This window comes from Pleurodeles waltl, chromosome 2_2, assembly GCF_031143425.1.
Source record: "Pleurodeles waltl isolate 20211129_DDA chromosome 2_2, aPleWal1.hap1.20221129, whole genome shotgun sequence".
NCBI lineage: Eukaryota > Metazoa > Chordata > Amphibia > Caudata > Salamandridae > Pleurodeles > Pleurodeles waltl.
The window spans coordinates 1,148,744,087-1,148,771,793 of NC_090439.1; the positions used below are offsets into that span (position 1 = coordinate 1,148,744,087).

A 27,707-nucleotide genomic window follows, 5' to 3' on the forward strand; every position below is an offset into this window, starting at 1 on the left:
GTGAGAGGAATATAATCAATGTAACTGCTGCTTGGTGATGCCAATTGGTTGTGCATATGATGTGGAGATCAGTTTTCTATGCTGGGAGTTGGTAGGTGAAGGCTGCCTGGCGGGCGGCCAAGTGACAAGCATTCTCAAAAGAAAACACATGAAAATCTGGTCATTATTGCCCCTTTTTGCTTTGGACAGCCTTATTATTCAAAGCAGGTCTTCAAGTCTCACAAGTGGAGGAAGGGGAGTATCATTAGGAATGATTTTTTGCAGACATGTTTCAAAAGTAAGTCTTGTTGATTGTTAAATAGTGCCATGAGGTTATTTTAGCATTTATTCAGGCACGTTATTTTACCTCTGGGCCTGTGACCTGTGCCCTTTCACCTAGTTATAGTTCATTTTTATTACTCTTATTATTGTAGCAAAGCCTCATTTTAGTGGAGATGTTTTACTATTTTATCAGTCCCCCTTCCATGCAGAATTTGTTAGTCATTCTGTGCTCAACCCAAGGCTGCACATAATAGTTTACTGGACATTGCCAGTACAAAGAGTACGATGTCTACCCTGAACAAAAAAATATGTCTTGCCACATCAGGGCAGTTCTTAGAATATCAGATGTTTTATTATAAAACACTACACTTCCCCCCCTTGGAGGGGACATTTCAGACAGCCTGCCAGCTTATTCTGCATGTTGTTGTTGCAGTGTCTGCTGAGGCTCTGCGTCTTCTCTTCATCCATGTGGGAAGACTCCCTCTTCTCTGCCGATAGCACAGGTATGGGGATTGAGTTTCCTTCCAGCGACTAGATAGGCAGATTGGGGTTAACACTGCTATTGCTCTCATCTAGAATCTTAGTAGTGCAGGTAGGGATTTTAGAGTCACTATTGTGACAGTATGGTGGGACTTTTCTTTTGTTTAACTTTGCTAGGCATCGTTCTAATTTTGTTGTGTTTGATTATTTTAATAATTACAATGTATGCTTTTTTTTACATATAATGCAGTTGCTTTAATAAACCTATTGAACCAAATCCTGCTTCTATTTGTCTTTGCATGTATGAGATGTGTATAACTGAGAGAAAGGGGTAAGATCAATTCTACCATGACTTCCCCAAGGAGTCTAAGGGCCTGATTTAAGAAAAAGTGGTGCTACATTACATGTAGCGCCACTTTTCTTGTGGCCCCTTGCACCCCCCCACATCCACTATGCGTGTGCTGTATTTAAAATACAGTGCACCATGGCGCAGGGTAGGGGACAATAGCATCAGAATTTCTGACGCTAGTGATGTACTGTTCAGGGTTAGCGCCAACATGCTGAAAACAATGGCATGCCCCCTTATAATGCCTATGCTGAGCAGGCGTAAGAAATGGCAACAAATATGATGCACAGAAATCTTTTAGATTTCTTTGCACCATTTTCTGCCCCCCTAATGGGGAAACACCCTCCTTGCATACATTATGCCTGGTGCAGGCATAATGTGGTGAAAGGGGTTAAAAAGTGTCTCAAAGCATGCATTGTACCACTTTGTAAATTTGGTGCTGCGATTTTGGCCTAGTTGGGCCACATTAGCATTAAAAAAATGACGCTAATGTGGTGCAAGGAGGCGCTATATGCCCATTAGAGTGTTGTGCGAAAGTCTGCCACAAATCACCTTTACTCTTCGGCTCTAGTAAGCTGCTGCTAGCAAGCTGAAAGGGTTAGGCCGACAGCTGTCACACGGGGTGGGGTCAGACTCAGTCCCCCATGCACGGTGGTGCTGCTGCCCAAAATCCAGTAGTCTTGTTCATAAAATGAGAGTCCTATGACAAGAGGTAACCAACCTCTGCCAGACCTCTTCCATGGCCTTAAGCAAATAAATGCCAACAGTACTCTGGATCTCCTTAAAGAGTACTAGTCACACATTACTGTCAACCCTCTCATACCCATCCCAGAGAAGAAGTCAAACACTACTGGATGCACTCTCACTAAGAAGTAGCCTCAGAGTACAGCATGCACTCTCACACTGCACTGACCAGCAGTTACAAACTTTAGTAAACACTCTCATACCCCTCACAAACTATCAGTGAAGTCACTGAAATCTCACTAATAACTGTAGGTGCCTCTTCATTGAATTGTGAGTAAATGTGGATGGATGGGGCAATGCAAAAATTAGTCAATAGGTGGATAAATAGAAACATACGTGCAAAAATGAGTTTGTCTGTGAATGGGTGGATGAATGATGTAAGCATCCAAGTACTTTTGTTAATGGTCCAGAACGTTTGGCTCTGTCAATGCATGTTGTATTTAGGAAACTGAGACAATCACCAGGGACTTTTTGTTACTCACAAGCATCACCTATTTTAGGAGAGTTTAATTTTCATCTTCATGTCAACTATAACTAGTGCTTTCAAGACATTTCTACTCTTCTTTTTTGTTGCAACATGGCTGAACTAATTCAAATTCCTGGCTTTACCCAGGACCTGTTGGGCACCTTATGGGTTGGTCCAGAACCTTGGGGCTAGATGTACCAAAGGATTTTACCCATTCTGTGTCTATGGGAAAAAGCTTTCGTACATATGGCCCTTGATACCGACCTTGTCAATTGTCAGAGCATAACTAGATTGTTTGCTAATTTTGTTTGCTAATTTTGGTCTCACCCTAAATGTGCTATTATGTCAGTGATCAAATAAAGTAGGGTTGTAAAGTAGTGTCCCTAGATAGTAGTTATCCTGAATTGTGCTCTTGGATTTAATCAATGGCATATAAAATCTCACCTGTATTGGTAATAAATACCAAGTGTAGAGTTTAGTACTCTACCTGGTTTCTCTGACCATTTTGTTCAGGTGAAATGTGTAACTAGATCTGTGGAGAGTACACCATCCCGTCTTACTTAAAAACCTCATGTAAGCATCTAGAAAGCTGCCATGACGATGCCCTTAAAGCTAATTATTGTGAATGGATCTTACCCAATAATAAGCAAAAAGAGCTGACAGTTACTTTCTCGTTTTCACCACCCATCCTTCCTCACAAGTGACAAATGTGTGTCTCTACTAATAAAATTGCAATGATGAGGGATACCATCACCACAGTCAATGTGGCTTTTTCCATATTGAACTCTATTACAAGCCAAAATCTCCACATGTGGAAGCAGTTCAAACTCCTTTCATTTTCTGAACTTAGCTTTGTGATTATCAATTTCAAATAAGTATTTCCTTTAAACCTTGTGGCTCATCAGTTTCCTTAAGTTGACTTTAGATATCACCAAGGTCTTAGTAGAGGGCAGGAAGGCAGATGTTTGGTGTATCTGTATTTGGCTTGCTCCTTGTCCCACACATTGATCAATGGCAAAAAATAAAATAAAGTAATGAAATCCTAAGTTCAAATGGCCCAAAAAACAAACATAGGTGGGGGAGCTCAGCACTAAAGGGGTGAACTGTAAACCCATCATCATTAAATGGTCTAAATCCCTTGAGTTTATTCTTGATACGCTTCTCATCCTCCACAAACACATTAGCAACATGGTCAAAATTGCTAATCATACTAATTTGAGGGAGAACACCTAATTCCTGAACACTAAAAATATATCTTGCTCCACTTACAGTGGCTCTACACACTATTGCTCCACTCGTTTCTTGGAAGAACAAAATTCAGCCAAGGTCCTGGCACCTCACCTTTGCACAAACATAATTGTATGAGGTATTTGGCGAATGATCTTAATACTGAGATTGCTGATGACATATGGACTAAGATCAGGGCTACCATGACCTCTATAAGTATACAGCACAACAAAAATGCATAGAAAATATTTACAAATAGCTGTCACCAACCTAGTTAGGAGTGATGTTCAGATTCCCAGTTACATGTTGGAAGGGTCCAGGAGAAAAAGGAACCTTAGTCTAAATGCGGTGGTTGTGCACACAAACACATACAGGAAAGAGATCCCATCCCACAATAAAGCCATCATATGGGTGCATTTGCTGCTACTCTCCATGATCCAGTTATTTTAATACCCATGGGATACTAGTACCTTCCCACTCACAACCTCAATAGAGAAACTAATTGCTTGTCTACTATTGGCTGTCAGACCTGAGATAGTGCACGTTTGGAAAAGCTAAGCATTCCCTGGTACATATATTGTGGGGGACGACGTGGAACAGATATGCAATGGAAAAATAATTTGCCGTAATTAATAACAGAATACATAGTTGTGAGAAGGTCTAGCTACCATTTAAATCTCACATGAAAAAGAACAGAATTGTGACATTTTGCTCTGCTCAACAAAATGTGAATTTCTTTTCATATTTTGTTCCCTGGAAATTCTACAGAGGGAGGGCTTCCCTCTAGAACTCATTTGATGAATATAGTTGGCTAGTATATTAATTCTTTCATGCATTCCAATGCCAGAACTTACAAACCACCCAACAACTATGCAGGTTTGTAACTCTACAGTTGTATTGTAACTCTATGCTTGTATTGTATCTAGTGATAAGTCTATACTGTACAATGTTGATTGTAACTGTGGAACATTTAAATAAAAGTGTTAAAGAATAGAGACACATTCCAAAGGGTTTCAAGTAAATAGAGATAGGAAATAAATGTTTACACAATGGTTATTTAAACTACCAAATATTTCACTTTTGTAAACAAGCATATTGTGTTCACAAATAATGAACATTCACTATTGTGATTTGTTTCAAATTCTCAATAAACAAGGAATGAACAACAAATTGAAGCATTTGCAGTGGAATCTATTCTTCAATAGGGAGACTCAAACATACTTACATGTGCAGTCTTCGATCCTCATCCAATGATGCTCTTTCAGACACATCTTTCAGTTTCCTTCGGATAACACAGATATTTCTTTGATAGAAGAGAGACTCACACTTATATATTTATTATATATTTGTATATAAGATTTGAACTGGTTTGTCATAAAACATGCAACAATTTTAACAGATACACAGCCTTTAAACAAAATCATAGTAATACATAAATGAAAATATTGATCTTACATCATAATCAATGCCTTATATAATACCAATTGAAAATACATTTTTATAAATTGACAACTTTCTAAAGCATGTACAAAAACACCATTAGGTTGTTATACTGAACAGGCACATTTTATAAAAAAATAACCACAGCCCTTTTGTATTAACTGTAATGCACAATACCATCAGCACTGTCTTCAGTTGCATTCTTAATATTTAGGTGGCTCATCAAACCATCAAAAGTTACAAGTAACACAATATAGGTTAGATACACATAGGTGCACATGGAACTTAAACATACATATATTAAGTGAAGTATGGGTGTCTACGTTAGGTCCAAGAGGGCTGTATACATGTGAGAGTTTCTTGAAATTAAAAAAGATGTATAGCAAGGTATGCAAATGGATCGTATGTGCATACAAAATGTAATATTGATCTTCTCCTTATGAACCTAATTCGGACACCACTGTAGTAAATCTAACATAGTGCTTTGTGAATGGTTGTCTTGAGCCTGTCTTGACTTGCTCTACAGCCTAAGGTCTAGATAACAACTGCCCTAGAATGCAGATTTAATGCAGATTTTGCAACCTTTTAAAAAAAATCTAAGACTTGTCCAATGAAACTTAATGGTGTTCATGTAACAGCTTTGGTATATGCAGATGATTCTGATTGATTTAACTTACATATGCCTGAAAAGTGAAAAGGCTTCATTTTAGGTAAGTTTATTAGAACAACAAGACAATACAATCTCAAGTCTTTTCCGCACGGCTTCCTTCAACCATCCCTCACATCGCCTTGCCGTTCCTCTGTCGAGTCGCGTGCCTCCTGGTTCGACAGCAAGCACGAGACTCCACAGCACGGGCCGACAGACGAGGCTCAACAGCATGAGCCCGACAGTATAAACCCAACACATCTTCCCCCTTAACATAAAAACAAAAACAAAGTGATAAGTACAATAATAAATAATGACTTAGAAATATTTATATCAACTATAAGAATTACACAAAAATACATTTTAGTGGAACACATTTTCTATGAAAAATGTATATTGAATAAGTCATATCAAGTTGAACAAGTACATTTGAAATGCATCTAGTTAAGTAAATATCTCATAATCTTGATATTTGCTAGGGAACCTTTTACTCCTTGAAGAAGCTTAAGATATTTCATCTTCTCTTCTACTTTGCTAGTGCCTTCACCCTTACCTTTATCCTTGAGAACATTCAGTTCCACTCCATGAGCTATGGACAATTTCTCCTTATTCCACCATCATTCAACTTAACTACATTTCTGCTAATTTTATCGACTCTCTTGGGCGCAGAAACTTTTGACATACCTTTCTGAATGATACGTAAACTCTTAACCCTCACATAATCACCCACCTTCACATCAATTATGTTTCTCAGCTGCCTTTTATACTTATTCTGAGCTATCTCTCTTCTTTCATCAACCTTCTCTACCAAGTTTCTGTCAATGGCAAACTCACCCATCCACTATCTTGTTAATTTGGTTGCTGGAACTCTGTCTCTCAACAATACAAAAGGAGATACTCCTGTATCAGCATTGGGGGTGGTACGCACTGCCTACAACAATTTCTTCAATACTACCTTGCAATCCAAATGACTGGCCTTGGCTAACTGCACATTCTCCTTCATCACCCATTCAAATCGTTCCACAAGTCCATTACTTCTTCGAAGATACAGCGATGTTTTAGTATGCTTAATGCCCATGTGTGTCAGGAAATTGGCAAATTGAGTGGAAGCAAATTGACAGCCATTATCTGTCAAAATTTCATCAGGGATTCCTTCCCTATCAAAAACAGATTCTAAAAACTCAATGAGTTTCTTAGAATTTGCCACTTTTACAAATTTAAGATCGGGCTAACGGCTGTGAAAATCAATTAATACCACACCATATTCAAACACACTACTCAACAACACTATAAGACCAATAATGTCTATAGCAATTTTGCTCCAGGGTTTACTAGGTATCTTTATAGCCTCAATAGGAGAAGGTGAAGTGGCTTGATGCTTGTCACTTATAGCACACATTAAACAATCTCTTACGAAATGTTCAACACTATTATCCAATCCTGGCCACCAAAACTTGTCGCAAATTCTCTTCTTCATTGCCCGCATTCCTATGTGACCTTCAAGGCACAGCATTAGTATCTTGTTCCTCATGCCCTCCGGAACAACCAGAACATCAGACCCCATCAACCGGTGATTAACGATTGACAATTCTCCAAAAACTTGTCTGTAAGCTCCACTTACTTTTTGACCAGTATTACACACAGGCCACCCTTGAAGAATAGATTTTTTAAACTTCACTTAACTGCTCATCTTTTTCACATGCTTCTCTCCACTCAGTTTCTTTCACAGCCCCATCCAGTTGGCACTCAATGGAGCACACCAACACATCATCCTCATCAATTCCTTCTTCATCCTCCTTATTTCTACACTCACTAGGAAGATGAGACAGACAATCTGCAAGTACATTTTTTGTCCCAGGCACATATTCAATGTGGTAGTCATACATTTGTAACCTGTACTGCCATTTCGCTATTCTGGGAGTAGCATGTTGTGCTCCACTAGTGTAAAACAACTGTACCAAAGGTTTATGATCCACCCTGACAGTAAAATGCAGGCCCCACAGGTATGTTTTAAAATGCATAATCTCCCACCAACAGGCAAGAGCTTCCCTCTCTATGGTTGAATAAGTGGATTCAGCACACCTCAAACTTTGTGACGCAAAAGCAATCACTTTGTCCTTACCAACTTTACATTGCAACAAAACAGCACCCAATCCTTTTGGCTGGCATCAGGCATAATTACTATTTCATCCTTTGTGTTGAAAGATTTAAATGGAATGGCATGTAAAACTTCTTTCTTTATGATTAAAAATTCCTCCTCACACTTTGAACACCACTCAAACTTGACATTTGTTTTTAGAAGATTCCTTATGTTATAGGTTTTTTCTGCACAGTTGGGAATAAATCTGGCATAAAATTTGATTAATCCCATAAAAGACCTAACGTTATCCTTATCACATGGAGATTGGAAATCCTCAAGAGCCTTAACTAAACGTGCTTTTAGTTCTACACCTCATTCAGATATTCTGTAACCTAGATAATCAATGCATGATGTAGTAAATTTACACTTGTTTACCTTGAGAGTGATACCCTTGTCTTTTAAAATTGACAGGGCTTGCCTCATCCTTTCATCATATTGCTTTTGATCCTTCCCAAAAATCAAGATGTCATCCTGAAATGCCATGACTCCCTCCAGATTTTTGAACAAATCATCAACAACCCTTTGGAATACGGCAGAGGCCGATGCCAAACAAAATGGCATGTGTTTGAATTGGAACAAACCTTCTGGTGTAATAAAGGCCGTTGAATGTCTTGACTCAGGATGTAAATTGACTTGGTGGTACACAGACACCATATCCAACAAACTAAACTTACTAGTATCCTTAAGGGTGGACAACATTTCAGTAATGTTAGGTAAAGGGTGACGATGTACACAAATTTGTACGTTAAGATCACGCAAGTCCACACACATATGCATTGATCCATTAGCTTTTCGGGCAATTACGATTGGTGCAACCCAATCAGAAGCTTCTATTCTTTCAATTAAACCATGGACGCATTACTTGTCAAGCTCCTTTCTCAACTCCACTCATAAAGCTAAATACACTCTCCGAACCTTATGCACCTTAGGCACAGCATTCTCTGCCACTTTAATCTTGTGTGAGAAGCCCTTGAACATCCCAAGCGCATCCATGTATACATCAGGAAATTCATCTTGCCAAGCGTTCTCCTTGACAGAAAGTACTTGCCTGTAGTTCTTGCTCAAGATTACTTGTTCAGGGTTGTTAGGATCAAGTAAAATTCCCAATTTGTTTTGATCATTCCACCCAAACAAACATGTATCATCCCTTGCAACATACACAATTACTCTTAATGTACTTCCTTTAAAATTAAATTTGAGTTCAAACTCCCCTAACACCTCTATAGGTTTTCCTCCATATCCCACCGGTCTTACGTCAGACTTCCTAAGTTCATTATGATCAAAACATTCCTTTCACTCAAGAGAGTACATGGTGAACCTGAGTCAGCCATAACCCTTACTTCAAACTCATTAATAAACAAGTTACAAAAAGGTCTTCTAGACTTATTGGAAGCTATTCTACAAATGTTTCCCTCACTCAACTTCATAATTGTTTGTAATGTTTAGAATTTCATCCTCTTTACTAGTGGTTACCTCCAAGCCACCAACACTATCATTAAGTATCCTGAGAACTTGTGTTAGACACCAATTTACCTTTAGCTTTGCATACCCTTGCAAAATGACCCCTTTTGAGACACTTGGAACATTTGTTTTCCAAAGCCGGACATACACTTGCATTTCCCAAATGGAAAGGGCTACTGCATCTATAGCATTCAGATTTCCTAAAATTCTCTCTTTTTCCGGATGTCTCTGATTTAGCTTTTGTGTGACTTTCCTTAGGTCTCTGCCTAATCATCGATACACTCTGGTGTGAGTCTTTGTCATCAGACATGTTCATTTGTTCCATGTAAGTTGTTGTATTTTCTATTCTAGTTGCAATTTCTACTGCCTTTTCAAGTGTTATATTTGGTGTTGACAGCAGAGTTTCTTGCACCTTCCTATTGTTTGTTTTTTCAACGAGTTGATCTCGTATCATTTCATCTTCGCATGCCTTATAATCACACGACACAGCTAAAATTCTCAAGGCGCCTACAAAACTTGCAACAGATTCACCGGAAATTTTAACTCTTTTGTAAAATGTGTGTCTTTCCATAATGACATTCTTACATGCTTTAAATCTAACATCAAGAGACTTAATAGCTGAAGAATATTTATCAATTCCTCCATCACCCTCTCCTTCCGCCAAGGGTACAACTACTTGAGGAATCTGTTTCAAGACTTTACGGCCTTCTGGACCTAAACATTGTCGAATAATGGAAAATTTCCTTTTGTCAGTAAAGGTATCACCATCCAGAGCTTCAAAGTAAGCCTCGAATCCTTCTTACCACAATTCCCCATCTGACTCTGAAGAAGCAGGATCCGGAGTAAAACCAGGAGGTGGTAAAATAGGGTGGTGCATTTCATAAGAATCAGCAATCGCAATATGACACGCTTAAATTGATGAGATGTGCGTGACACCATTAATTGATGGATACTTATTTCCAATCAATACAATGTATAGTGCAATGTAGCATTCAAAATAACAATGATGGTGTAATGCACGAAAATGACACACCTTGTGCAAAGTGGAGTGTGTGTCACCGTTATCAGTTCAATATGTTCAATAGTAGCGCATTGACTAGATGCAGAACACTGAGATAGGCTATGCCGCATTTAGATTGCAGGTTGCAATGGTGCCACGTTGAAATGTGTGAGGTTGCCACAGCAATGTTATATACGCACTGACAGCGTGTCAGCAATGAAGAATCGCCGGCGTTATGTAGTTTTATGTCAATTAATGTTGCAGAGCACGCACGTTACAACTAGACATTCGCGCTCCAGGAGTTTAACTATTGCGCTCCCAGAGTTAAATTATTGTGAATTGGAGTAGACCGACCGGCGGAGAGCCGGAAGAAAATTTGTTCTTCCACACCTCGGTTTCGGCCGACTGTGAAGAAGACTCAGAGAGCAGTGGCCCCAAAGAAAACGCCTCACTGTTGGAGTTACTCTCAAGGGAGGGAGTACCGTGCTGGAGATACAGCTTGTTGCCAATGAAAAGTCCTTGTTTCAGGTAAGTTTATTAGCACAACAGGACGATACAATCTCAAGTCTTCTGCGCACGGCTTCCCCCAAACGTCCCTCATGTCGCCTTGCCGTTCATCTGTCGAGTCTCATGCCTCCTGGTTCGACAGCAAGCACGAGACTCCACAGCATGGACCCGACAGACGAGGCTCAACAGCACGAGCCCAACAGTATAAACCCAACAAAAAGCCAGGTAACAGTGATAACCAAGTATATTAACACTGATTATTTCTCAACACATGAGAATAAATCAAACCATTATTTTTAGTTTTAGATACTTGAACACTCCTTATCAGTGATGTATAAATGTAAACATACTTGAAATAACTGAAAAACAGAAATATCTTTGGATGGTGAGGATTATTAACCTTTCTTTGTCATTACATTTTGATCAACAGTTAGCCAAAGCAAGTTATGCCCTAGATGCAAAGAGCAATACATTGTGCTGGCAAATCTTGAAAGTTTGTTTAAAATGCTAAATCACCAATGCCTAATAACTTGCTTGCTGAGTCTGACAGAGGTTGATCAAAAATCAATTTTGAAAGTGATTTTAATACTTTTTTACTTTTTTGACAGTGTGCTTTATTTACACACGGTTTGGGGATGGTCAGAGGAGGTTTTAGCAGCCATTTTGTTTGGGCCACAGAAAAAAGCCTGTGTTCTGCGGTTTGTGGGCTATTGTATTGCCACATGCTGGAGTGAACAAACCCAATCACCCATAAAAAATGAGCTGATGCGTTGATGAGCTCTACATGATAGCTAAAGAAGGGTGAAGCATTGTGTTGACAAGTCTTGAAAGCTTTTTTAAAATTCAAATTGGCTAATGCCTGATAAACTGTTTGTTGAATCTGAGAGCGGTTTATGAAAAATCGATGTGGTTTTAATACTTTTTTACTTTTTTGGATGGGGTGCATTTTTACACAAGGTTTAGGGACAGGTCAGGAGAAGTTGTAGCAGCCATCTTGTCTGGGCCACAGAAAAGAGCCCGTATTGTATGGTGTGTGGAGCCAACAAACCCAATTGCCAATAAAAAGTGGGCCAATGTGCTGATGTGCTGCTGGTGTGCCGAAGGAGCATCAAAGACAGGCCAGTGGGTGCCAGGGGCCAGTAATTATACCAGTCTGACCAGGCATATTTACACTTCTGCACAATTAAAAATTCTATGTCCCTCTGTAAACACAGGGTGTAGCAAAATACTGTCTCAATGAAAAAAGAAGTGATCTGTAAGTCTTGTGCTCTCCCCCTACATCAAGCTAACATGAGTAACCTTGTTTCGGGCTACTTCCAGAATCAAGCTAACACATGCAAAACTAGATATAATGTCGTAAAAAGAATGAATTTGACAATGATTGGTCTGAACTGTCGTTCGATGGCATCTTGTTACACAGATGTCTATGACCTAGCTCTGGATGCACTATTCATAACCGTGACCTGGCTTAATCAAGCTACCAACCTGGCGGTGGCCTTGACACTCCCAATGTGTTATAAGAATTAAAGATGCAACAGGGAAATAGGCAGGAGAGAGATTACCATAATACTTAAGAATAATTATTTGTATTCTCTGGAACCTCATAATGCTCTGAATTGTCAAACTGCTCTATTCTCAACTGGGGTGAATAAGAAAGTTACCTTTTTGGGCATTTGGTGTACAGACCCCTGGGGTCCGATTAGAAGTTTCAGGAAGCACTTAAGGAGGCTATTTCACAATTGATGTTAAAGTTGGCTAATTTGACCACAGTTGGTGATCTAAATTTACATCTGGAGGCTCAGAACACAGCTCCAATTCTCAATTTTTTTCAAGCTTTAGAAACAATTGAACTTACCCAACTTGTTAAGAGCCCCAGTCATGATAGGGTAATTTGTTGGATCTGGTGATCTCTAATGTGTCTCAATAAGCTTTGGTGACCCCGGTTCCAGTCACATGGTCTGATCATTGAGCTGACCCCCACATTTTAGATGTGCAACCCTTATCTCGTCAGGCAGAGGGCAGAATTTTTAAAGGTAGGCAATAATAGAAATTAGATTATGACATTTTTTTGTAGGCTACAAGACAATGTCCCAAAGGATAATGTTGGTAGTAATGAGGCAACACTTATTACTATTCCTGGATAAGTTTGGAGCTTGATGAACTGAACCCCGTTACGGAGTTTAATCAGAGGAAGAAATTACAAGCTCCATGGTTTCCTGAATAGATAATTGCCCAAAAAGGCACTGTAAGATGTTAGAGTGGGCCTGGAGGAAACATCATAGCATAGGAAATAAAGAAGGTTTATGGTGCTAGATTACAGAGGCCCATTCTGGGTATTATATGACTAAATTTAAAGAACGTCAAATTCCTACCAAAGAGATATTTGCATTGTGCAGGATCTAATGGAACCAGACAACAATGTTTCTTTGAAAGATGCTTCTGATGAGAAATGTAATTTGCTCGCTGATCATTATGCTAGTTTTTCAAAAACATTTGTGAGGGCACTGCCTACTCAATTAGAACCATGTCCATTTTCTAATCTTTCCAGTTTTTGTTTGGAAGAATTTGTGTCAGTTGGCCTTGTGGGGCTCCAAATTATAATAGTCAAAATGAAACTGGGATGTCTGGACAATACAGTTAGACCAGATGTTCTGAAGAGAGCTGGTTCTGCCCTCTTCCCCATATTTTTTTATATTGTGAATTTATTCATATCAGCTATGGAAGTGCCTAGTGATTGGAAACAGGCTAAAGTGGGTAGATCTGTGAATGTAGCCAAAATGAGTCTTCAATTTCTTTGTTTAGATCTGTTTATGACTTTTTTGTGGTAGTTTTACTTGTTGCGATACTGAATGCATATGTACATGGCATTTCAACAGTACAATATAACCATCTGGCTTAGCATTCATGTACAATACTTTACTGCGCTCTCATGGGATTGAGCAAACTATGCAATCTTCAGCGACTTCCAAAATTAGTCTTCATAAGGAAGATTTGGCCTGAATGCTTTTACATTGACTACATAAAGAATGGGGATTGAGGCAACCACCTGACCTGGTACTCATTTCCATTGACCCTCATTGTCAATGTGTGATATTGACTTATGACAGGCCCCTTACTACCACAGGTCTGTTGTCAACTTTCAATAAATCATGTTTGTACAGTGCAGGTCTAGTGCACAAGTGACAAACACACGGTGCAGATAGTTGGTTAATTCAGGGGGAATCATAAAATGTGAATCACTGGCTTCATAACAAGCAACCAATCCCACCAAACATACCTTGCTAATTTGGATGTCATCCCTGTTGGAGTTCCACATACGATAACACATGTCCCATGTGATACCAGTACATACCACACAAACCAACTCATAAGTGGTTTGAGATTCCATTAAGTAGACAATTTGTCAACACATTCACGGAGAAGAAGCTTTCATTGTCACCTAAGTCTTATTGTTAAGTCCATCACATGGTAGTTGCCTGTATGAACCATACACAGCAAGTCATTTTGTCTGGACGGTAAGGTGTCTGCACAATCATGCACAAGTAGTTTACCTTTCAGAAGGTCACAGTGGTGTGTTGTGTGTCATTGTGGCTCACATCACAGTACAGGTTGGTTGGGCCTGGGCTGTATGATGTCAGTTGGCTTACATAGTAAGTGTAGGCCATGACCTAGGTTGTGGATAGCCAGCAGTGGACTCTAAAAGTGTGTATTTGTGTCCATGTACGTATCACCATGTGTGTTTTACATATGTAGTGTGTTGACAATTACCGAATGCTTGTGTTTCCAAAATGTGTATTGACCAAGCAGTTAACCATTAAAACAATTAAATAGAGACCTCTTCATTTGTCTATTGCATCCATTCAGGTACACCTTAAGTAGCAAGAGAATTGCAGAGCTATCGCTCAGAAAGTGCAGACCCTGGGGGGTCTATCACTAGTGGTGCGTCCACTGTCAGAAAAGGTGGGAGAACCTGAGATGCTGGGCTTGGAAAATTGCAGCGGTTCTGCTGGGTCTGTCCTCCCAATGTTGGCATGGTGCACGCTGGACCCTGACACACCTGATGGCCTGCATACTTGGGATGGCCTACTCCATGCTTGATGGGTATGTGGAGGAAGCACAGAAGCTACAAGCAGGTGAGTTCTGGGCAGATCCCTGCCTGGTACATTGCCAGGTTGATGTGTTAGAGGCAGCCAACTCCCCATTAATATTGGAGATGGCCCATGTATGATACACAAGATGAGTTGTTGTTTATGTAGGTATGGTGGTTGGTGCATGCTAATATGCCTTGCCTTTTGTCCTAGTGACCAGGGATGCAACAGAGTACAGTCCATTACCAATATACTGTCTTGGACAGACACATGGCTGAGTACAGTGGTCAATCATCTCATGTTGTTTCATGTTGTGCGTGTCATTTGTACCCAACAGTTCCCTTATCTTCAGTGTGTCAGCATTAACATCAAACAACATGAAGTAATAGATCAGTGTACTTAGACATGTGTCTGCTCAAGTAAGCATATTGGCATCTGTACCCAGCAGGCCACTTGTCTTCTTAGAGTCAGGAGTGCTAGTGACTCACTACTGTCTCAGATTAGATGATGAACATCACACATGTGACATAGCATACATTGTCCTTTGTGAGCAATAACTGAGCAATACTTTTCCTTGGTAAGTAAGGAATGTACAGTTACATGACTTGGGTGACATCACTACTGTTTTATACATGATCTACTGGTCTTTATGGGATAATGTTTAATTCCATAACATATATGTGCTTGCCAAATTATTTTGGAAATTATTTATGTATGATGAGTATACAGTCTATGTGGTACCACAGACAGGAGTGTGTCAACATTGTTTTTTGGGTCACACATACCCTAAGCCATTACTGCATATCATTTCTCATGAACAATAGCAGGAACAATAATGGACATGACAGGTAGACCTACAGTACTTACTCACAATGTGCATTTCCATACAATTGATGTGGACTCAATTGTCTATTTGCATGTAGGTTCATTACCTGACTGTTACATGCATTAGGGAGTGACATGCAGAATTGTTGGAATCATGTGTGATTGTGGAAACTCAGGAATCCAATGGAATCTGTGTTTGCATGACAAAAAGATCCAGTGATGTGCCTTTCCGTTGAGAATCATGTTAAAGGCCCTCTTCAGATAATAGAGATTCCCTGAGCCACAACAACATTAAGGGCCGGATTAGAACTTTGGCGGCGGGGGTTAATCCGTCCCAAATGTGACGGATATCCCGCCCACCGTATTACCAGTTCCATAGGATATAATGGACTCGTAATACCTCAGGCGGGATATCCATCACATTTGGGACGGATTATCCACCCTCCGCCAAAGTTCTAATCAGGCCCTAAATGGACTATTGGTATTAGTTTTGGAATGTTAGATGGGTGTTCCCAGCTGTATCAAGTGAGACAGGTGATTTCCATAGACCTAGCTGATTCATTGTGCTGTGGATATTTCTGGACAAATCTCCCAGACATTTTGACCAGATTGTCTCCACTGTACGTCAGTGCAAGATATGTCATCTAGCAAAGCAACTGTAGTACAACTTCTATGAGACTATTTAGACAATGTACATATTGTGACAGTGTGACATGGGTGTGTCAATGTCACCTCCTTCATGCTACTGTACTTCCTACTGCAACATGGCTGGATGAATTTCCCAACACTGCCTCATGATGTGGTATTGTGTATATGTATATGAGGTGATTGCAGGACCGTGTGTTAAATCTGAGAGAAGTAAGTTGGCATTGCCATAAAAATTGATGGCAACAGGTTAGTGAGGGGTGCTACAAGAGAAAAACCATTGAAGGTGATAAGGTCTTCTACTTGATCCATGGGTATTGTGATTGGACAACTTCACTCATGCATTTGAAGTTGTATGTGAATCAGATTTTCCTGTGAGCAAATGTTCACAGTTCATGTAGCATGCATGCATGTGGTGTAGCAAATTGTGGAGGCAATTTGTAGGACCTTGTGGCTGGGGGTTGCTATTCATTTTGGTGATTTTTTTTAATCAAAGCTATTGTTCAAGTGAGTTGAGGCACATACATGATCCTATTTGTATTTGTGATTTCAGCATCATCACAGGCAGTAGAGGAGACAGGGTTGACATCAATGGGGAAGCAGCTACTTTCGGTCATGAGACAACAGATACAGACGGACCCAGTAGCCCAGAGGGTGAGCAGAGTACAATGGAGGACACCAGCTCCATGTCATCATCTTCAGAGTTGACCTCCAGGGGACAATCCCTAGTGTTGGTGTAAAACTAATGACCTGCTCCTGTTCCAGCCTTGTCTGCCTCCCCTAGTTTCATCCCCACCCTTCCTGTTGCTCTCCACCTAGTTGGCCAAGCCTCCTACTCCAAGATGGTAGCTGTCTTCTTCGCACTAGGCAACTCACTCCCTGCCCCTGTTACCCCTGCTGCCCTGAGTGAGGAAGCTATTTTCCTCCGGAGGAGCATCTCTGTGGGTCACACTGTCTTTCTTAATGGCATCCAGGCACAGGGCACCCAGCTCCAATAGATGGTTGCATACCTGGAAGGAATTCATTGTGCTACATCTGGCAAACAGAGATCTTTTCCTCATGGCAATCTTCCACCCCCACAATCCTCCCCCACCACCTTCCTCTTCCTATTTCCCCATACCCATACCTATCCGAAGCACACTCACTCATACACACACACACCAACAACCACAAGCAGCACACATAAACTCAAATACCACAAAACACAGAGGCACACAAGCACTCAACAGTCACTTACCCCACTCACAACCGTCACCACATCTACCATCCCATCAGCCAAAGACATAGCCACCACTCCCACCATACCCCCAGACAGCACCCAACACCCACAGACCCAGCCACTACTCCCCATCCCTCGACACCACCCCAGCACCCACAAACACACCAACCACTCCCACCACATACCCAGGCACCAATCCAGCACCCACTGACCCAGCCACCACTCACGCCATAGCCCAGATACCTCTCCAACACACACAGACACAGATACCACCCCCACCCACACACACACAGCCACCAATCCCTCCTTACCCATCACATTTATATATAGCAGCTTACCAAGAAACGCAAATGCCCACACACACAACAGACACCAACAAAATACAAAACATACTTCAGACACACAGCACCAACAACACACAAAGGGCCTGCCAGGGATAAAGTGGCGTTCGTACCGCTGGCGGTTACGACATGCCACATTTTGACCGTGGCGGTACAGCCATGGTCACACCGCGGGGACTGGCGCTATACTGCCCTGGTGGTCCCAGCGGTTGCATTCACCGCCAGGGCAGCGCTGCCCTGGGGATTTTGACTCCCCTTACCGCCAGCCTGTCCATGGCGGTAGACACCACCATGGAAAGGCTGGCGGTAAGGGGACTTGCGGGGCCCCTGGGGGCCCCTGCACTGCCCATGCACTTGGCATGGGCAGTGCAGGGGCCCCCAGGCACAGCCCCATCGCAATTTCCACTGTCTGCTTGGCACATTGCCGCCGGCTCCATTAGAAGCCAACTGCAATGTTACGCCCCACATCCGCTGGGCCGGTGGGCGGAAACTCTGTTGAAATGCGGCCGGCGGGTTTGCGGCTGCATAGGCAGCCGTTTGGCTGTTCAACCTTGGTGGGCGGCCTCCGCCAAGGTTGAAATGAGGGCCAAAGTCTCATTGGACTTAGGCACATCCTCATCCTTCCAATCCCTAATCCCTCCTGTACACCCTACTTATTCTCCCAAGGACAGTTTCCTGTTTGGTCTTATCCTTATCCCTGAGAAATCCACCCCACCCACAACCCAAACCATTCCTTCCTGCTCAAGTCCTCCCCGGTGACATCTGCCCCCCCGAGCCCAGTTAAACCCCATCCATACCCAAGAAGAAATGCACTACTCCCAAAGTGAAGCCCACCCATCCCAAGACCAAACCCACCCATCCTAAAGCCAACCCCATGCTACCTCACCCACCCCTCCCAAAGGTGATCACTGAGGTACTTGGAATGCCCATTAAATGCCGCTTCTTGTGTAAGTTTCTGTGGCAGTGGTTAGGGACTTCTGGAGCACAATAGTAGGCTATGCTCATGTTTGCGTGGATTGGACATTGGCCTTTACTGCATTTTTTGAGTTTTTTCAAAAACATTAATTTGGTTGTTCTGTTACACATTGGCCATTACGTTACTTTTCCACCTTTTTGATGTTCCTGTGTAATTTGTGATGTATGACTACAGATGTGTTTGTTTAAGTGTGATTGATGATCCTTTTAATATGGTGGTGAAGATCTGACTTTGGAATCAGTGTTGGAGTCACCAAGGACATGGGGACATTTTGGGTGGATTGATGTGTAGGATGTAATCCAATTGGGGTGGCATTGCATTGGGTGTTGTTTCATATGGTAAGTATTTCATCTTCGCTTGGCCATTGGCAACATCTATTTGGTTTCATTTTTCCCCCTAATGTAGATTGGCTATTTGTATCATGTGTGCAAGCTAGAAGTTTGTTTATCCACACAATGATAGATGTTCAAATGTGCTACCTTCCTCTATAATTGAATGAACATGTATCCATTTTGCGAATGCAGGCTTGTTATGGGGTTGCTCAGGAGTGAATTCCAGGCATCCCCGTGCTATTAGGAACCTTAAAGCAATTTCCCATTTTGATCCTGTCCTGCTTCAAAACATCTATGTCCAAAGCCAAGTTAGTTTGTAGCTGTAAAATGTGTTTTGATGAAATATTGTCCCTGCTTAACTATTCTGAAATAAAATAATATGGAAAATTAAGCGGAAGAGAAGACTACATTGACGGAATAAATCACTACTGGAATAAATGTTTCTTATAGCAGAAAAAGCACAACACAATTTTTGTTAACTCCTGCTAACTATTTGCTCTGAAGAGATAAAAACATACTTCTTGTTTTTAACTAATGCCAAAGAACATTTGAATTTAAACACTAATATAAAGATGTTTACCGGTCTGATACACGAATTTCTCTGCATCATAAAGTTATTGTGTGATAACGGAAAAGTTCACTAAAAAATGAATACGACCTATGGAAATAAGAGTTCAAATTACATTCTATCAGTTACTGATATTGTATGACTCAGATTCCTGCCAGATGTGCTGATCAATGCACTTCCCACTACATTTTATACAGTGAATAATCAGACACCAAACAGCAACGCCACCAACCTAAGGAACCTGTAGGCTTCATCAGTGGTTCCGAACCTGTGGTCCGGGGACCCCTGGGGGTCCGTGAAGCCCCCTCAGGGCATCCGTGACTGCTTAGAAAGTTTAATAATATTAACAGCTTCATTGGGGGAAGGGGTGTCCCTGGATTCCAATAATGATTCAGTGGGGTTCCCCGGGTTCCAATATTGATAAAGTGGGGATCCACAGAAATCAAAAGGTTGGGAACCACTGGGCTATGTGGTTAGAATCAGAGGACATTCTTCATGTTTGTTCAAAGCCCCTCTAGAAGACCATTGCACACTCTTGCAAAGCATATAGATTATGAAAGGCATTAGAACATGTAGACAGGCAGTTGTAGCCTCATTCAAACCAGCAGATCCTTGATTGAACTGTGCAATAGTGAGATTTCTACAGAGGATAGAAATAAGTGTGTTAACCAAAGAGCTGATGAGGTAACCTGAATTTATTTAACCAATAGAGGCAGGGGGAGCATTAGAAATATCAGCACCTTACTAATTACAACACAAATATCTCAGTAGTAATCACTTTGGATAGTCCAGGGTATTTTAAATCCAATTGAAGGGAGAAGAATTAGGATATATATACAGCCACACTTTAAGCCTTGACTCCGTTGTGAGGAAGAGCGGTCTGCCACTGTGATCCAAATAAGGTATAGACACATGCATAGTGATCAGAATTGGGGTGCACTGGGCAGCTTAAAGATCAATGTCAAGGAATTGCAGGAAGTCACCTCCTTGGAGGAGGAACTTCCCAGTCTGTAAGAGCAAGAGCACTTCACCAACTGAAGCACAAGCACCTTACATGGCACCTTAAAAGGTACCCTTAAGATTAACCTCCAGGTACAGAAATTCATTATTGTCCCAGCACCATTGTACACTACCCCCCCGAACTTGAGTTCAGACCGGATGAGATACATGATCCCTAACGCTTTTCTAACTCGAGGCACAAGCACTTTAACAGCTAGCAGAAAAAGGGCAGCACCGGGCAGTGTAAAGTTAACTGTAAAGCATGAGAGACAGAAGATTCCAAGTCACATTGGTACTTTAATCCTTGGATCTTCTAACATGGCAAGAAGTAAAGGCACTATAACTTCACTAGCTTATGAGTAACACTCTAATCTTATTCATTTTGGATAGTGGAGGACACTGAAAAGACACTTTAAAGAATAGCATCTGGGCTTCTTGGTCCTACAGCACCTTACCCAAGAGACACTTTTGGTAGTATGACTCCGCCATCTCCTAATTGTTAGTAGAAAGTATTGACTCGGTCAAAGGAGTCACCATGGGGGGCTCACCACCTCTTTAAAAACTGTTTTTGTGAGGTTGAGCTATCAGTCTTATTAATGGTGTCTAAACTAACACTTCTTTATTTTTATTACACTTTAAACGAATGTTGTCTTAGTGTTAGCATAAACTCTACACTGGGAAGCCAGTGATGCTTTGATGCCAGTCATAATACTGTAAGGAAATACATACTAACTTGGTTTTATATAGGATTAGTCCAATGTACACTGTCTAAATGCTGGATTTGATCTGTGGACTACTTTTAGGAGCTGCAGTGTTTGCATGCATCACACTGGTTTTAATTAAGCACTGGTTTTAATTAAAGAAGTAATGAACTATTTTTTTAAAACCTTTTTTTACTTAAATTCTCTACACTACTATTGTAAATGGTGCTCAAAGTGCATCTGTGACATGAGAAGGTGAATTATATATTTCAATTTCAGTGTATATTTGCAACACCCACACATTTGAGAGAAACATTTTTCACCAAAGAATACCATTGTACTCTGGCTAGGTTTCAGTTTAAATGTACAGTACGGGCATATGGCAGGGAAATATCATTGCCATGTAGAAAATAACAATGTTTATATATTCATACGTTAAACCTATAGGCCCACATGGTAGGATGTAAACATAAAAATGGGGCAAGCTGCATATTAGTGTTAATGTTTCCTCATATTGAACTACAACCCAAGAGCTATTTCACAGTGGTAGACTTTTCTCTAGGATGACTCGCTGAGAGCAGAGATTCTCTCAGTCAGACCTGTGTTTGACCTAATCAGAGTGTCCACTTCCAAAATGAATAACTCCAATTCTGTCTTGGTCATTGTGCAGTAATTACCTCCCTACATGCATAGAATTCCACCTACCTCTTTAGTGGATCTTAAATGGCAGAACCAATGTGCTTTGGCTATAGGCTCCTTTCTTATTTTAATAGAAAATATGTTTCCTCAGTCTCTATTGATTGTGGAAAACTTGTGCCCACTTCAAGAGCTAGTATCAGAGATACAAACTGCTGTGATTCGTTGCAGAATCCATCTAAGACAAGAGTAATCTTGAATGACTTACAGGTCACTTACAGCTACTTTTTCTCCCTCTGCTGGCACAGGCGCAACAGAGCATCCATAAAAAGCCTCCACTCTGATTGTGGCAAGCTGGCAAAGGAGTGTGCAGGCTGAGGGTTGGAAGTGGGGCCAACTTTCACGCATCATGGGTTAGTCTAACACATTTTATTGAGTGTCCTCACATCACTGAACTAAAATGCAGGCTCACCTGTATGTTGATTTTCTTCAGCATTTCTCCAGGCACTTCTTTCTATTTTCTACAGCCAACGCTCAACTACTTGAAGTTTAGTGAGCTGGCCCAGAGATGTGACTGTGGTTGTTATGGAAACCTGCTCTGAGCCGTCCTTGTTATTTGTTACAATGTATGTGTCTGGAAACATGAGCACAGTGTCTCTGGAGAGACATATAGGATGCTTCCTGAGCAGCATGCAGCACACAGTAATCAAGCTTTGAAGACTGTGTTCAGCCAAGTACCAAGCAAATGGTCTGCTCAGACAGCCATAGCGGGAGTCACAAGGCAGCAGATGTACCAGCTCAGCAAAACAACATCTTCAAATGCAGCACAGCAACCCCAGATTGATTTATCAAGTTCTAAAACCAGGTAATCCATATGTGCAATGCAGTTATATTTACAATTCTAGTTATATTTAATCTTGCATTTCATATGACGGTATTGGTTTTTTGACGTATGTTGCATTTCTGTAGCTTGGTTCCATGCAACATATAATTCATCTATATTATACATAAACTGTGATCTGAGTTCCCTGTAACTGTCTGGATAAGTGCAGGATATGGGTGGCCATGCATGATTAAGCATGATTCAGAGCTCAGGAGTAGAGGATTAAGGCAGTGAAAGTTTTGCACAGTGTCTATTGGTGGCTCATGAAAGTGTTCAGACCCACATGCTCATCCAATCACTTGTCCCTCTAGGGAGCTGTTGAAATGATGGTGAGCACTTCCCTTAAGGCAATCCATGTCAGCGACTGAGCCCCTGCAAGTGTTCCCATTTTATGTGAAAGTGTGTGAAGGAGATACGCAGTTAGAATACTGACCAAAACAAATTGAGCAAAAGAAAATAATGTATTTTCCTGTGAGGAGAGAGGGTAGGGCTGTGTGTGTGACAGAGAGATAGACAGACAGACAGAGAGAGAGAGAGAGAGCATGTTGAAGGGATGACTCAATGAAGACAAAAAAACAGTGGGGAAGAGAAAGGGGATTACATGTGAGATATGCAGATGGAGGATTTCAGAAACATGTGAGAAGTAGCTAGCACACAGGTTTACCACTTTGATCAGAGAAAAATACTGGACATTTGTTTACATTTTAGGTTTCTGCTCATTGTTGTATGATATGTCTGGACACGGTAACAGAAAAACTCAGATTAGCACTCAAATACCAGCCAATACTTTTGAGCATACTCAAATACTAGCCATTACTTTGAGTTGCTTGAAAGAAAGTGTCACTTGAAGTGTCACACATTTGACATCATAATGTAACTCATATACACATATAAGCCTTGGAAATGTGACGTGTAAACAACCTGAAAGCTTGCCAGCTTTCAATCAATCAAGTATTTGTACAGCTTGGCATGTCCCCCGCGACAGTATCCAGATGATTGAAATAAGTCTCAATCGAAAAGCCAGGTTTTGAAACCTTTCCTGAATTTGGTCAGCGAGGGGGCAGTATGGAGGTGGAGAGGGAGGGCATCTCAGGCCTGGGCAGTGAGAAAGGAGAAGGAAAGCCCGCCGGCATGGCAGCCATGAATGCAAGGGATCTGTGCAAGGGCCTGGTGTGCGGAGGTTCCTGCGGGGTTGGTGGTGCAGGCACTGGTTCAGGTGGGCGGGTCCTTGGTGGGCATGAATGGCTTAGTAGCACTGGTGACTAGATTGTAGTGGCATATCTTCTGGACCAGGAACCACTGGAGGTATTTTAGGTGCTAGGAGATGTGGGTTCTCTTGGGCAGGTCAAAAACCAATCTGGACGCAGCATTCTGTATTGTTTGGATCCTTGCATGAGTTTGGTGTTGGTACCTGCATAGAGCGCGTTGTCGTATTCAGACAGACTCGTAATGAGAGCATGAGTAACTGTCTTTCTTGTGTTGTGGAAGACACTTGAAAAATCTTCTGAGTATGCGAAGCATGTGGAAGCAGGCTGAGGCAATGAAGTTGACCTGAAGTCTCATGGAGAGTTCACTGTCTAGGGTCTTTTTGTGGGCGTAGTGTTTCAGCGTGGGGGTGGGGACGAGTTCTTCAGATGACCAGGAATCATTCCAGAGGGTAGAGTATTTGCGGAAGGTAAGAACTTCCTTCTTGTCCGTCTTCAGCTTTAGGCAGTTGTCCTTCATTCACACTGACATGTTCTTCCTGCAGTTGTGGTAATTCATCTTGGTTGAAGTGGGGTTCGCGGTTTGGGGATCAAAGTTTTTTAAATGGTTGCTATTTTGTTGTGGAAATGCTCAGCAAGTGTGTTGCAGATCTTCTGTGATGAGGGGATTGTGTTTTCAGGGGCTGTGGGGCAGATGAACTCTCTGACAATGTTGAAGAGTTTCTTGGTTCGGTTGGTACTGGTATCGATCCGGACGCTTGAGGCCTCCCTTTCTGCTGTTCTGATCTTTTGGCAGTAGTTGTTGAGGGCTGATTTAAATGTGGCTCTGTCGATTTCATTCCTGCTGCTGTGCCATGTTCTCTCAAGTTGTTTGCATCTGCGATTTGTCTTGCTGAATTCTAGGGTGTATCATTTGGCTTGTTTGGCTGATCTGCGCGTTTTGGCTGGTTTAGTGGGAGCGACTTTTTCGACGGTTGGGGGGTAGTTGCGCTGAGTGGTGCCAAGGGCACCAGCCCATTGTTGTTGAGTGACCTTAGTCCAGCTGTTTGAGGGAGCGCTGTGGTGGGGGTGGACCGAGTATGTCTGGTGATGGTGAAGTATATGATGGAGTGGTCCCCCCAGGTGAGGTCCGAGATGTGGGTGTACCTAATTTTGTTGCTATATGGGAAACTGGGGTCCAACATGTGTCCTGCTATGTGCATGGGGCCAGTGACTAGCTGCTTGAGGCCGATGTTGTCCAGTCTTTCAAAAAGGTTGGTGGAGTTGGTATTAGTGTCGATAGGTTCTTCCAGGTGGAAATTAAGGTGTCCCAAGAAGATGTGGCGTTCGGATACTATGATGAGAGGAGTGATTAAATCTGCAATGGCCTGGCAGTCTGTATGCGAGGGTGCCTTTAATGGTAGTTTTATTGTTGGTGTGGAGCTGGAAGTTCATGTGTTCCATGATTGGCATGGTCTGATCATCATTGATCGTGCAGGTGATCGACTCTTAGTGTATGATGGCAATGCCACCTCTGTGTTTGTTGGGGCAGTCCCGGTGTTTAGTCTGTTATCCGATGAAGGTTGCTGTGGGGATATTCAAAGTGGAAGCTGGGGTGATCCAGGTTTCAGTGATGAAGGTTACATTGGGGGCGAAAATGGAGATGTCCGAGATTTCAGTGGCTTGCAGAGGGATTTGGCATTGAGAAGGATGCAACTGAATTTGTCCGCTGTAGTCTTGGTCAGTGCTGATGGTGAAGAGAAGGATACTGTGGGGGTATTGGTTGCTGGCGTGTTGGTGAAGTGGCAGTGGCGACAGTTGAAAGGTCTTGCTGCAGAGCTAGGCGATGCTAGGCAGACGTTGTTGTTGCACCTGGGATATAGGAAGTGAAGCTCAGTGGCGGAGTACCTGAGGGGGTCTGGGGCTCCAGGGTTTTCCTAGCGCTGGGCGTGGTCCAGGCACAGACGGACGCCGACGGGCTTACCTTTGGTGCACCTTCGGCATGCCGGTGGTGGCCCTGCTGAGGCCTCCATTAAATAGGTCCTGGGAGAGGAGCTAGGACTGGTAGGAGAGCAGGAAGTTGAGTGCCGGGGGTATCAGAGAGGAGGCAAGCCATCTATTAAGGCTGCTGGGCAGGAAGCCTTGGTGCTGGCCTAAGCTGAGGTTGAGGCTGGAAAGAAGCCTGGGAAGAGACCTGGTACTGCCGGCTGCTGGTGACCATCAGGTCAGGTAGGCCTGTGGTTGCTGGCAGCAGACAGGGACAGCAGGAGTGAACCTGCTATGGCTGCACATGCTGCAAACGCACAAATCTCATACACATTTTCATGATACCGCATCAACCAAGACACCTGACATTCATTATGCAGAAAGTGTTAAGAAAAGTCCCACCTACTGCCTCTAGGTGGCACAAAGGAGAAGGATACACGGAAGGGGCTAAAAACACTTATTCCAGGAGAAAGGACCAGCATCAGAAAAGAAGTGTGTCTCAAAAATGGAATAGCATTAATACAAACCACATACATAACACCAAGAGCCTCTGATAGTAACCACCACAAGATGTCCAATCAGCTTTTTATAGCCAATCACAAAAGCTACCTTTATTTATGAAATACAATTCATGCACCATTGCACTGACTGACAGCTTCAAAATGTGTGCATTGCAACCGAATAACTTCTTAGGCAGTGTAAGCATATGCACATGCTTGTAAATCATTTTGTAATGAATCCACCATCTACTTTCTGCTGAGGACTTCAGTTTTCCAAAATACATTCCAGTCTTTTTGGCAAGGGGTGTTTTGGCATCCCGCTCAAAAACATAAAAATAGATGATAACATTACAGAGTCAAATAAGGGAGAGCAGAAGGTTATGTCACTTTTTCCAAACCATCTTTATACTTTTGCTTAAGGTAGAATAATAAAGTTAGAACATCAGACCACAACTAGTGCAAAATTTGGTATACCACCATAATATTGAGTTTTGAACACTGTGGTGCTAAGTTATCCATGAATACATTGAAATACATACCTTTCATTTTCTAAATAAGAACACAACTGAACACCCATGAATTGGGAGAACTGTTCCTGTAATCTGGTAAACCTGAGACAGGAAATTTGTTAAGAGTCTGCAACTGTACAGATCTTTCCACATTAGGGTGCAACCAGTATCTGATTCATAGAAGATAATGAGTATGGAAATTAATACTGGATGAGAACTCCTTTACACATTCTTACCTGCCTCTGTAGAATATCCCTGAAATGCCTAAATCCTGATTAATAAAAGTGAAAAAAGGCAACAGCCATTTCAGTTTGTTATAATTGCATATACATATTCCTATTTTATTGCTGTAAGAAACTGTAATTTGTTTTTGGGAGTGGCTATCCCATTTTTCGCTGACTGGTATTGCTTGTTTTTTAATTATGCATGCAGGGGCTCTGCTGCTCAATCTCCAGAGCATGTGCTTTGAGCCCTAAAATATGGTAAAATTGGCGTATCCCCAAGTTATAAATGTAACTTTACAGTAAGGCTATAGCACATGGTACAGGAAAATATATCAATGTCATGGAAATGTAATTGTCACCTGTGGACTGCAGC

General features: G+C 41.7%; 1 protein-coding gene across 2 annotated transcripts in view; it reads right to left on the minus strand.

The window, feature by feature from the left end:
• The window catches only part of LOC138282983 (glutathione synthetase-like), a 268,746-nt gene that overhangs the window by 85,209 nt on the left and 155,830 nt on the right, over window positions 1–27,707 (minus strand). For both annotated transcript variants that reach the window (XM_069221071.1, XM_069221073.1), the window contains exon 8: window positions 4,750–4,827. In XM_069221071.1, the coding sequence (XP_069077172.1) occupies window positions 4,750–4,827 (78 nt within the window). The remainder of the gene's footprint in view (window positions 1–4,749; window positions 4,828–27,707) is intronic.